This window comes from Engraulis encrasicolus, unplaced genomic scaffold (genome assembly GCF_034702125.1).
Source record: "Engraulis encrasicolus isolate BLACKSEA-1 unplaced genomic scaffold, IST_EnEncr_1.0 scaffold_69_np1212, whole genome shotgun sequence".
Lineage (NCBI taxonomy): Eukaryota > Metazoa > Chordata > Actinopteri > Clupeiformes > Engraulidae > Engraulis > Engraulis encrasicolus.
The window spans coordinates 120,964-133,623 of NW_026946027.1; the positions used below are offsets into that span (position 1 = coordinate 120,964).

The following is a 12,660-nucleotide window of genomic DNA, read 5'->3' on the forward strand; positions in this document are numbered from 1 at the left end:
CCTAGCCTTCCATCACGTGCACATTTCTTGGATGCATGTACTCATGCGCGGGCACACACACACACACACACACACACCTGCACGTACGCATGAACAGCTGCCTGTTTTATGGGCACTGGGCTGCCAGGGCAGTCTGCAGGTCTATTAATAGCTGACTGTTTAAACGCTCACCAAGCCGGCAGCTATATTTGTGTTTGTGTGCGCGTCGGTGTGTGAAACGAGAGTGTGTGTGTGTGCGTGTGCGTGTAAAATATGGATGTGCTTCCTAGCATGTTGTCCCGACCACAGGAAACAACAGACATGGTGAACTAAAATAAGCCTGTGATTGAACTCCCTATTGATTGTTGTGTTTGAGCGTGGTCCCGACCAGGACATTGCATGGCAAATGGCACCTTTTATACAGCACTGACGCTGGTAATGTTCTCTCCTCATGAATGACTACAACCAGGGGTGCCACCAGCAATGTTGGGCCCCATGAAAGAGTTGAATTTTGGGCCCCCTTAAGGGCCTCTGTCAGTGCTTGGGCCCTTTGAATCTGTAACACCTTTCGCCCCCTAGCGGCACCCATGACTACAACCCACTACACACCCAGTCCCACATGTCCCAATCTCTCACTCATCATAGTGGAGTAGAGATACTTTGCTTATCCCGAAGGATATTTAAGTGTCCAGCAGCATATGCACATATCAACACATTTACACTTGTTTGCATTAGGGGTCGACCGATACAGGTTTTTTAATGGCCGATGCTTTTTTTTTCATCACCCTTGGCCGATACCCGATTTCCGATACCCGATATTTTGGGCCGATATGGGTTAAAAAAAAAAAAAGGTTAAAAAATGACAAATATTCCAGGTCTCAAGTTGAAAATAAAAATTCCTTTAACATTATCAAATTCAGGTAGAACTTGTAACATTTAAACACTCACTCTAACAATCAAGTATGTCTAACAATCAAGTAATAAAAAAATAAAGTGTCTTGGTGCTTTTAAGAAAAAAAAACGAATGACATAAAATAATAAATATTGCGTATCGGCCAAAACCACACGCATATCGACCGATACGCTTAAAAAATGGATGACCATGTACAAACATCGGGCAGACCTATATGCTACCTGAAGGCGAGAGGGGACAGAATGTAGCAGCAAGAGAAAGGGGCAATTCTAAAACATTGTGAAATGAATTAGAATATCCACACACTTCATCCTCTTCAATTATTTTATTCTTAAAAAGTCAACATTTGTGAGCTATCACATCACTTCGTCGCTTCTGTCGCACCTGCACGTCTGCACTTCTCAACTCTGTAAGACACTGCTCCTGTCTTAAATTAGCTTTTACCAGAATGGCAATGACCAAATCATAATTTAAGGCCCTGTGCACTGTGTCATAGTGGTGTAATACTATCGTGGTAAAGTTTTTTTCAGTGACTATTACAGTGTTCCACTGACGGAACAGCGTATGTTAAATGGCTACACATTGCCGTGAACAGGGAACCCGCTTCTGACGGGAGTATGTGAGAACTGTAACCATATATACCATATCTTTGGCGAGTAAGTGGTGAGGGCGGGTGAGACGGTGGACCGGGGGTTAGTGCACTTTTGCACACTGACACAGATTCTGTGGCATGTGTAGGTTAGCGTCTGTGTGTGAGACGTGCGAGTCCAAACTTAGAAACGCTCAGCAGAGTACACGCATCTAGCCTGATTATCACTGACTTTCAAATCTCTTCAAGACTTGGTCTTGATGTGCGAGAGAGATCCTGTGCTGGTTTTAGAGTGCAGGGTCAGTTACAGCTGAGATTCCTTAAGTATATAGAGATATGCCAATGTAATAGGTTGCTATGAACACCTAACATGACCAGGTTCCGGTCTGCCTAAAGGGACGTGTCATAATACTCCTAGCATTGAATAGAGCAGTCCTTAGGTCTGCCTAGGTCTGCCTAAAGGGGGATTCCCCACCCTCCGCCTTGCAATAATAGAACCCGGAAACAATGGGCCAATGGAACCTCTCTCTCTCTACTCTCTCTGGTTACAGGGTCCATTTCATTCTCTCCTTTGCTGACTCCCCGCCTCCGTGGGGAACTCAATAAAGTGTCACTGTCGGCCTAGCCAGTGCAACTTTTCGAGGACTTTTCCCCATTCAACATTCCGATTTGCAAACGAGCAAATAGCTTTTGAATTACGCTTTTACGACATATTGAATGAAAAGTCGTCTGTCATCAGTGACGTCTTGCCTCGCATCACGAGGCCAAAAAGCTGTCAGGAAGAGAGGACTGGAGGTATTAGTTTGAGTTGGACATACGCTCTGATGTGTGCGCACATGCAAAGGAAGTCTTCAGAAGTCTTTTCACATCTCACATCTGTTAGCCAGTCATTGCCTACACCATTCCTAGTGCTGAAGCTCTCTCTCTCTCTCTCTCTCTCTCTCTCTCTCTCTCTCTCTCTCTCTCACTCTCTCACTCACTCACTCACTCACTCACTCACTCACTCACTCACTCACTCACTCACTCACTCACTCACTCTCTCTCTCTCTCTCTCTCTCTCTCTCTCTCTCTCTCTCTCTCTCTCTCTCTCTCTCTCTCTCTCTCTCTCTCTCTCTCTCTCTCTCTCTCTCTCTCTCTCTCTCTCTCTCTCTCGTTTTTCAAACACACAAACATCCTCTTGTCAGTCCCAGTGGGACCCCTGATCTCCCTCTCCTGAGGCTTTCCCTCTGCAGCTGATGTGAGCACAGCCACATCACATCCTGCCGTCCATATGCACAAAAGAAACAGAACACACATGCAAGCCTGTAGACTCTCTTCCCGCATGTACACTATGCATAGCATACACCAGGGCTTGACATTAACTTTTTCACCCATCGGCCAATGTGGCTAGCGGTTTTCCCGAGACACTAGCCATTCGGCTTTTCCACTAGCCACAGATTTTATATTGTTTTTTCCCCTTTATCACGATAGTGTAATTCTAACCTAAGAAGATGAAGTGCTGAAGCAAGATGAGTGTATAGCTTTTAACATGGAAATAAATCGAGCAAATAGACACAGAGTTACTGAGGTTTTTCTTGAACTACATACAAACATACAATACAAATTGATACACAATGGGAAAACACCAGAATATAGGCTACGATGATACGTACAGTATGTCATACCAAGGACTAAGCAATAAGCGGCCAGCCAAATTGGCTGGTGACATTGAAATTGTTACTAGCCACAGCCAAGTTTTACCAGCATTTGGCCGGTTGGCAGGTGCCAGTGTCAAGCCCTGGCATACACAGACAAATCCACTTCCCCTCCGGATATACTGTATACGTTACATTACATTACACTTAGCTGACGCTTTCATTTTATTCAAAGCGACTTACAGTTATTATTTGTCAGGGTATTGGTTACAGTCCCTGGAGCAATGTGGGATTCGGTGCCTTGCTCAAGGCCACTTCAGCCATGGATGGAGATGTAGGGAGAGGTCAGGGGGGATTTGAACCTGCAACCCCTAGATTGAAAGACCAACTCTCTAACCACTAGGCTACCTACATACAGCTCATTTCTTACATCATCAATGGTTCCATATACAGTCGTATCTACAGAACACAACACAGCACTGACGATTGTAGCTTCCTGCTGTGCTATCATGCTACAATGCTGTTGGGACGTTGTTATGCTAGCCTATAACACTGTTAACTCTGTTGTAGGCTAGCATAACAAGATGCTAACATCTTGTTAAACTATCCTACTATACTGATGCGCTTACCATTTTTCCAAACTGCTCCACAGCACTGATGCTCTTAGCATGTTGCTAAACAAGCCTACAGCTGTCTGGCCTAGCGTGCCCTGAATGCAACTCTCCACTGAGCCCTGCGCTGGCTTTTCCAGTGCGGAGCGCTAGCCAGTGACGGGCAAAGGGAATTATGCAAGCTGGAAATTGGCTTAAAGTGGTAGTTCGCTATTTTAGACATTAAGCCCTGTTTGTGTGACTTCTGGGGTGAAGTAGAGATGTTCTCATCACAATTTTGACATTTGGTGCTGAACGGAGCATTTGGGTATCCAAGACTGCAGCCCCCCCACCTTTACATTGACTCCAATAGAGCACTCAAGCAATCGATTATAAAATGGCATTAAACTTACCGAAAATTGCAGCGAAATATGCCTTCTAACTGTTGTTTAGCATTTGGCGGACCTATTTTTCCCCAGACGCCGTTGAATAGCAGTAGACATCCAGCCAGTAGGTAGCGATAGTGTGTTGTTAATGTAGACATCAAGGAGCGAGGTAGAACGGCTATCTTTGAGCGGGGCTGGCTGCAAAAACTACAGCTTGCATACAAACCATAGATAGTAACGTAAACAAACGCACCCCCATTTCCGGTCGCGCGGAGTAATACTAGTCAAACCAATACAATCAATGAAGACGGACAATAATGAATATATCTTCTCTGGAAGTGTATTTCGCGGTGATTTTCGAGCCAACGTATCGCTGCCCACCTCTGACCACTCGGTGAGTTTCATGTCTCTGCAAACGAAAGTTTAATGCCATTTTATGATCGATTGCTTGAGTGCTTCATTGGAGTCAATGTAAAGGTGGGGGGGCTGCAGTCTTGAATACCCAAATGCTCCGTTCAGCACCAAATGTCAAAATTGTGATGAGAACATCTCTACTTCACCCCAGAAGTCACACAAACAAGGCTTAATGTCTAAAATAGCGAACTACCACTTTAAGTTTAAAGTCATTAACTCCCACTCGTGCACACCATCCTACTCTTTCACTACACACGAGTACACACACACACACACACACACACACACACACACACACACACACACACACACACACACACACACACACACACACGTTCCCTCTTTTGCACACACGCACACCACGCTGAACACAAAACGCACTATACACTTTTCGCATGGTCTCCCAGGGTTACTGGATGGTGACTCTGTGATGTTAATGTGCCTCCTTATTGCACTTCATAGAGCTGTTAAATACCCTTATGATATTAGTTGAACTGAACTGAGTTCAAAGCAGAACATGTGAGTCTTTGAAGGTTCAGCGCAGGCTGATAACAGCTTCTGTGTGTGTGCGCGTGCGTGTGCGTGTGCGTGTGCGTGTGTGTGTGTGCGTGTGCGTGTGTGTGTGTGTGTGTGCGTGTATAGACGGTGAACCAGCTGGCCCATGCTCTGCACCAGGACGAGGATCTGGACGCGGGGAGTCTGGTGTGCGTCATGTGGCCCAAAGCCAAGTGTGCCCTGCTCAGAGACGACCTGGTGCTTGTGGACAGGTGAGGCAAACACACACACACACGCCACACTAACATGCGCACACACGCACACACACACACACACACACACACACACACACACACACACACACACACACGCACACACACACACACACACACACACACACAGACAGACTTAAGCTAGATTTATGCTTGGGACGCAGAGCCTCTGCGTCCGTCCGTCTTGTGTCTGTGCGAGTCCACGCCCCCCTCGCAGAGGCTCTGTGCCCATCGTCGAGTGCCTCGAAAAAATTCTAACTTTCCGTTGGACGGACGCGGAGGACACAGACAAAAAGGCGCTATGATTGGTCGTCTCGCTACTTCTTTGTTCTTGTGGCAGCGCAATGCCGGTAGTTTGCGAGAGCAAAGCTGATTCTGTTAAAAACTATCTTAATGCCCTGTGTGTAAATGTGTGGAAATACACGAAGCTACAAGCTAAGTAACAAACAATGCATCAGTTGAACATTCGGGGCACAATGCCTGCAGTTTTACTACCGTAGCCTGTTCCTCCACAGAATGTAAACACACATAGGCAGAGTCAACTATTAGGATGCTTGCATTTTCTGCACTCGCACTTGTAGTGAAAGTAATAGCGCTATTTCAAATGTGGCTCGCGACGAGACCTGAGCTCACAGATCTCGCAGATGCATGAATACAAAGTTAGTTCGTAGCCACTCCCACGCGACTTTTCACGCGCGCAGTTGCTGAAGTCTAATCTGACCTTTAGATGCTCAGACATGCTAGTGCCTGTTCTAATAGAATATCCCAAACTACTGCTTCTGGCAGTACTGTTGACTGCTCAGAATGACTCAGTATATTTGTTATGGTAACAATAAGGACTCTACTGCAGTGTTTCCCAACCTTTTTTGTCTTGCGTACCCCCTAAGCATCTTAGTTGTGCCATGAGTACCCCCTAATCAATTTTCTATATCATTTTCTCAGTCCTGATGTGGCTGCTCCATACATTTGTTATAATAATAACACTTTTCCAAGTACCCCCTGCTATTTGCTTGCGTACCCCTAGTGGTACACGTACCCCTGGTTGGGAAACACTACTCTACTGCACCGTACTGTACTCTACTCCTCAATACGCCCATTTACAAAACCTCACAAGCATCAAGCTTGCAACACGCTGAAGTGCATTCAGGCAGACACACTCGTATTACCCAACTGCATACCTGGGCTGCATTTCTGGAAAGCGTAGTTGTTAGCAGTTAGCAACTTCAGTAGTTGCCAATGGGAAATTGCATTGCAACCAACAAAGTAGCTAACATAGTTAGCAACTACGCTTTCCAGAAATGCACCCCTGTTGCGCACACAACTGCAAAAAAAGAAGTAGATGTTGGCGCGTGTTCAGCTGTGCTATTAGCCAATCCTTATCTCTCTCCGTGTCCCCGTTGGTTTGCAGCCCTGGCATTGACGTCACCACGGAGCTGGACAGCTGGATCGACAAGTTCTGCCTGGACGCCGACGTCTTTGTACTGGTGGCCAACTCTGAATCCACGCTCATGCAGACCGTAAGTACACACACACACACACATATACACACACACACACACACACCCACACACACACACGCGCGCACTCCCGCCCGCCCTGACCTCTTTGACTCCCCACTCATGGATGCTACAAGTATTTATTGTGTGTGTGTGTGTGTGTGTGTGTGTGTGTGTGTGTGTGTGTGTGTGTGTGTGTGTGTGTGTGTGTGTGTGTGTGTGTGTGTGTGTGTGTGTGTGTGGGTGTGTGTGTGTGTGTGTGCACAGGAGAAGTCATTTTTCCACAAGGTGAACGAGCGGCTGTCCACCCCCAACATCTTCATCCTCAACAACCGCTGGGACGCCTCCGCCAATGAACCAGAGTACATGGAGGAGGTACGCCTCAACACACACACACACAGACACATAGCCTCTGTGTCAGGACCAGAGTACAAGTTGTCAAGTGTCAAATGTTTGTGCGTGTCCAGGTCAGCTGTTCACCTTTGCACCTCCAGGTTGGATCGCAATACTACATTACACTACATTACGTAACACTTAGCGGACCAAAGCAAATTGGTTACGTCTAGGTGTTGGCTACTGTCCCCCTGGAGGACTTGTGGCGTAAGCTGCCAAGTTGAACCCTATAATCCAAACTCTACCTCCCTTAACCAGTAGAGGACACGGCTAGGCTCCCGGAGACGATCACGCCTCTTACCCCGTCGCACAGCCAAAGGGTCAAAGACGTCCAAAAAGGAACTGTCATTCAGTGTAACGGATACCTTCTGAAGACTGTAACTGTAAAAAAACACGATTTTTTTAAATTCTTTCAAGTGAATGGATGACAGCCGTTGAGATGAGTCATGTTTCTTACAGTTACAGTTAGCAGAAGGTATCCGTTTCACTGAATGACAATTCCTTTTTGGACGTCTTTGACCCCAAAGTGATTGACTGGTCCCTGTCATTGTCACTCACTTGTTGTTGGCCACATCTCAAATGATTGAGTCAGCAAGCCCAGTCCCCTGCCTACAAGTTCTTCCCCTTAAGGAGCTTTGTGATGCCACTGGAGGCAACATTGTTTTCCGCTCCAATTTCCCCGGCCGGCCTCTCCTTGATCCCCCAGCCTCTGTCCTCTGTCCTCCGGCTCCCCTGCTAAGTTGGAGTCCCGCGCCGCAGAGTCTTACGTGGACGTCTTATGTCATCAAAGGGCTCCCTAGATTTGCATCCTTCCACCACAGCACTGTTGGGTCAAAGACGCCCAACATGTCCTTCAGTGCAACGGATACTTTTGCTTACTGTAAATGCAAAAAAAAGAGATTTTTTTTCAATTATTTTTTTGCCTCGGCTTTCATGCATTCACTTTTCAAAAATTGTTTTGAAATTTCATGTTTTTCACAGTTACAGTAAGCAAAAGCATCTGTTAGCACTGAAGGACAGTGTCATGTTGGACGTCTTTGACCCTGTTGCGTAGATCAGTGAGGTGAAACGCATCGTCTGGAAGTAAGAGCCCAGAGATGATTAGGGCCTGGTGGTTAGCGAGTCGCTTGATGCGATCCACCGGGAAGCCAGTTGAGGCCTGATATGGCACAGTTCTGGTGGCCAGGCAGAATTTTGTAATTTTAGGGGCAAGGCCACTTGACAGGGTATCAGAGAGGCCATCAAGGCCACTATGGCTTTATGGCAGATATTTTTTCAAGGGCACAAGGCCAAAGTGGGAGAGCACGAGGGCCATGACCCTCATGGCCCTCGCGAAATTCCTGCCCTGCATGTTACACTGAAGTAAAACTAAAACTGCAACCTGTGTGTGTGTGTGTGTCTGTGTGTTGTAGGTGAGGAGGCAGCACATGGAGCGCTGCACCAGCTTCCTGGTGGAGGAGCTGAAGGTGGTGGAGAGGGCCCAGGCCAGCGACCGCATCTTCTTCGTCTCCGCCAAGGAGGTGCTGCAGGCCCGCGTGCAGAAGGCCCAGGGCATGCCGGAAGCAGGTGGGGATGACCACGCGCACACGCACGCACGCACGCATGCACGCACGCACGCACACACACACACACACATAACAGGCCCGCGTGCAGAAGGCCCAGGGCATACTTGAAGCAGGTGGGGATGACACACACACACACACACACACACACACACACACACACACACACACACGCACGCACGCACACACACGCACACACACACGCACAACAGTATGTGCAAGCATATTGGTGATGCAGGCCCGTCTGCAGGAGACACAGGGTATGCCTGAAGCAGGACACACACACACACACACACACACACACACACACACACGCACAACAGTATGTGCAAGCATATTGGTGATGCAGGCCCGCAAGACACAGAGAGACACACACGCACACGCACGCACGTACACAGGTTGCAAAAATGATACAGATGACACAGGCCATTTCTGTATGCACGACTCCCTCTTCTGTTTCAGACACACACCGGCTGCATGTAAAATTCACTTGCACACTTGCTGCCATACTAATGCCATTAGTCATTGGGCCGTCACAGGCTGTCTGCCGTCGGTGTGTTGTAAGTGATTGTGTGTGTTTGTTCTGTAGGTGGCGCTCTGGCGGAAGGCTTCCAGGCTCGCATGTTTGAGTTCCAGAACTTTGAGAGGCGATTTGAGGTGAGTGAGGAGTGAGCTTTAAATGGGAGGAAATTGGGTGTTGACTAAAATGACTCCTCGTTGATGGAGGGAACAAAGATTTTTGTTGCGTCATGCAACTCAACATGGTTGGTTTTCCGTTAAGGGCCCACAAGGATGATGATGTAAGAAGTAAATGAAGATTGATGAATAGTCATGAGTATTTGTTGTCAATATCGCAACAATGTGTGTTCATTGCGGGTGTTTTTGACGTCCAACATATCCTTCAGTGCAACGGATACTTTTGCTTACTGTAAATGCAAAAAAAAAGATTTTTTTCAAATATTTTTTTTGGCTTGGCTTTCATGCATTCACTTTTCAAAAAATTGTGTTGAAATTTCATGTTTTTCACAGTTACAGTAAGCAAATGCATCCGTTAGCACTGAAGGACAGTGTCATGTTGGACGTCTTTGACCCGTGTGTGTGTCTGTCTGTCTGTGTGAATGTAGGAGTGCATCTCTCAGTCGGCGGTGAAGACCAAGTTTGAGCAGCACACGGTGCGAGCCAAGCAGATCTCAGAGGCCCTCAGACTCATCATGGACTCTGTACATGTGGCCGCTCAGGAACAGAGGTCAGACGTGTGTGTGTGTGTGTGTGTGTGTGTGTGTGTGTGTGTGTGTGTGTGTGTGTGTGTGTGTGTGTGTGTGTGTGTGTGTTGTGTGTGTGTGTGTGTGTGTGTGTGTGTGGTGTGTGTGTGTGTGTGTGTGTGTGTGTGTGTGTGTGTGTGTGTGTGTGTGTGTGTGTGGCACTTTTCATCGCTCATTATATGATGGTATATGACAATAACCTCATGAAATTCATGAGTATAGGACAATTAAGTGTGTGTGTGTGCACGCAGCCTTTTTGAAATCTTGAAGAAAAGCAAGTAGACATGCTGTCCATTCCCAACATTCTGCTTCACTTGTGTCTGCACACACACACACACAACAAATGCGGTCTGACGTTAAATCTATTCAGGTGTGTGTGTGTATATATTATGCAGGGCTGATAGTATTCAGGCTCCATGCCTGATTTCAGGCTTGACAGAGTTTGCAAAAATAAAAACATTGATAATAATTAGCCATTAGGTTATTCTTATCTCAGAAAGTGTTACAGGTTCAGGGTTCTCTTCTACTATCAGGCTTGAATAATGGTCATACACAGGCTATTGAATGTTTCAATAATGTGTCAAAATAGGCCTACGTTACGTCACTATGCAGTATCTTGTCGTCGTTAGAGCAGGGGAAAAAGTTCAGGCTCAGGATTTTTTTTCACTATCACCCCTGGTTATGTGATGTGGGTAGGTATGTAGCGTGTGTTTTCTGCTTTGATGTAACTCCTATGTGTTGTGGTGACGTGATGTGCTAGGATCCACTGTCTGGAGACGAAGGAGGAGAGGGAAGACCGGCTGGAGTTCATCGACAAGCAACTGGACCTCCTCACACAGGACTGCAAGACCAAGATCAAGAAGATTACTGACGAGGTGGAGAAACAGGTGGGGCTCACACATGCACGCACGCACGCACGCATGCACGCACGCACGCGCACATAATCACCATATGTCAAACATACATTACAAACATATACATACATTTAGATTCAACAAAATTACCTATTCACATAATTACATGGCTGTTTGAGAGAGCCTTTTAGGAAGGTTCTGAGCCATTTCAGACCTAGACATTTTTTTGGGAGCTACATATCACATCATAGAACAAAGACTAATGCCCACATTCAACCTCTCCCGATCACCTGTTAAATATGCTGAGATGGGTGAAGTGCCATTTTGGAGTTTGATGGGTTGTGTTTCTCTGAAGCGACATTGCCAGCCAATTAGCAGCTTACGTAATTGGTCAACTGTGGGAAATGATATCATAACCAACAAAATGGCTAAGCTAGTTAGCAACTATGGCCTTGAGAAGCGCACCGCCGCCCAGCGGGTGTCCGTGGCCTTATGCTGACTGCATGCTGCTGTGTGATTGGCTCAGGTATCGAACGCCATGGCGGAGGAGATCCGGCGGCTCTTTGTGCTGGTCGATGAGTTCCACATGGACTTTCATCCCTCTCCTGTGGTCCTGAAGGTCTACAAGAACGTGAGTAGACGTGTTTTTTTTTTTTTAATTCATATTATCATTCAAAAGATAATCAGTGTTTCAAATGAAGTAAATGTCCACTTGAATTCAATTTCAACACAATATCATGTAGGGAGTGCTGAATGGCTGAAGTCACTGTGAAAAGTTACATGCGTGAATGAATGAATTTCTCTTTCCATGTAATTTTGTTTTGACACTCTCCCTGTGTCTTATGGAACAAATACACCAAAGGCCACTTGAGCGATTTGGGTGACTAGAGGCGATTTGAGTGACAACTTGTAGTTGGACTTTAGCAAATCTTATGCAAATGAGCTATGATGTGGTTCGGCAACAGCCGCCATAGCCAATGGGAATGTCAGAATGCTTGCAACGGACATATTCTGTTGCTTATGGGTCAAAGACGTCTTTGTCATTCAGTGTTACGGACACCTTCCGCCGACTGTAACTGCAGAAAAACATGATTTTTAAATTGTTTCAAGTGATGATGACAGCCAAGGCTTTTCTGAATTCCCTGTAACAATAAATAAATAAAAAGAGTCATGTTTTTTACAGTTATAGTCTGCAAAAGGCATCCGGTATACTGAATGACAATGACAATGCACGTATTTGACCCTTCTATGGTATTGCTTCTATACTCTTGCTGCACAGTCCAGGGATTCTCTGTCGCTTAATCTTGCCGCCGCCGGTGTGTTCGGCCGGTTACTGACTCCAGAACACCCTCTCCGTCTCTCACCCTCTCTTGTCTTGCGTAATCGTGTTAAGTCTGTGCCCTGCTGTTCCGAGGACGGTGCATTGCTATTTTTTTGTCTTCTTACTGCCAACTAGGCCAGACGGAGACTTCCACGTAACGGCTCAAAAGTCGTCACCTGTTTTGCCCCTTGTGGTTGTCTCACCTGTACCTGTGTGTTTGTGCTACGGGGAGGGGAGAGCACACAACAGGGGGTGTAATCTGCAGTCCTGAGCTCACCTTGTACTGTAGTGGCGACGACGGCTATTAGACAGCTCAGCGTTTAAATCTTCCCTCCGCTTTCCCCTTCACTAAACCGTCCTATTGTGTCACACACTCAGTGACTCAGGTCCCCTTTTGTTTGTCACCTTAACAAACCGCCGGACTTGTTTATTTAATCCTTCTAAACGTCAAGTTGTTTACCGCAATGCACTAAAACAACACATGTACGCACATGTGCGTG

At 46.5% G+C, this 12,660-nt stretch overlaps 1 protein-coding gene across 1 annotated transcript in view; it reads left to right on the forward strand.

Moving 5' to 3' along the window:
• The window catches only part of mfn2 (mitofusin 2), a 39,116-nt gene that overhangs the window by 13,006 nt on the left and 13,450 nt on the right, over positions 1-12,660 (forward strand). The window contains exons 5-12 of the mRNA XM_063193965.1: positions 5,148-5,272; positions 6,681-6,789; positions 7,036-7,143; positions 8,574-8,727; positions 9,313-9,380; positions 9,848-9,969; positions 10,746-10,872; positions 11,366-11,470. Coding sequence (XP_063050035.1) covers positions 5,148-5,272; positions 6,681-6,789; positions 7,036-7,143; positions 8,574-8,727; positions 9,313-9,380; positions 9,848-9,969; positions 10,746-10,872; positions 11,366-11,470 — 918 coding nt within the window. The remainder of the gene's footprint in view (positions 1-5,147; positions 5,273-6,680; positions 6,790-7,035; positions 7,144-8,573; positions 8,728-9,312; positions 9,381-9,847; positions 9,970-10,745; positions 10,873-11,365; positions 11,471-12,660) is intronic.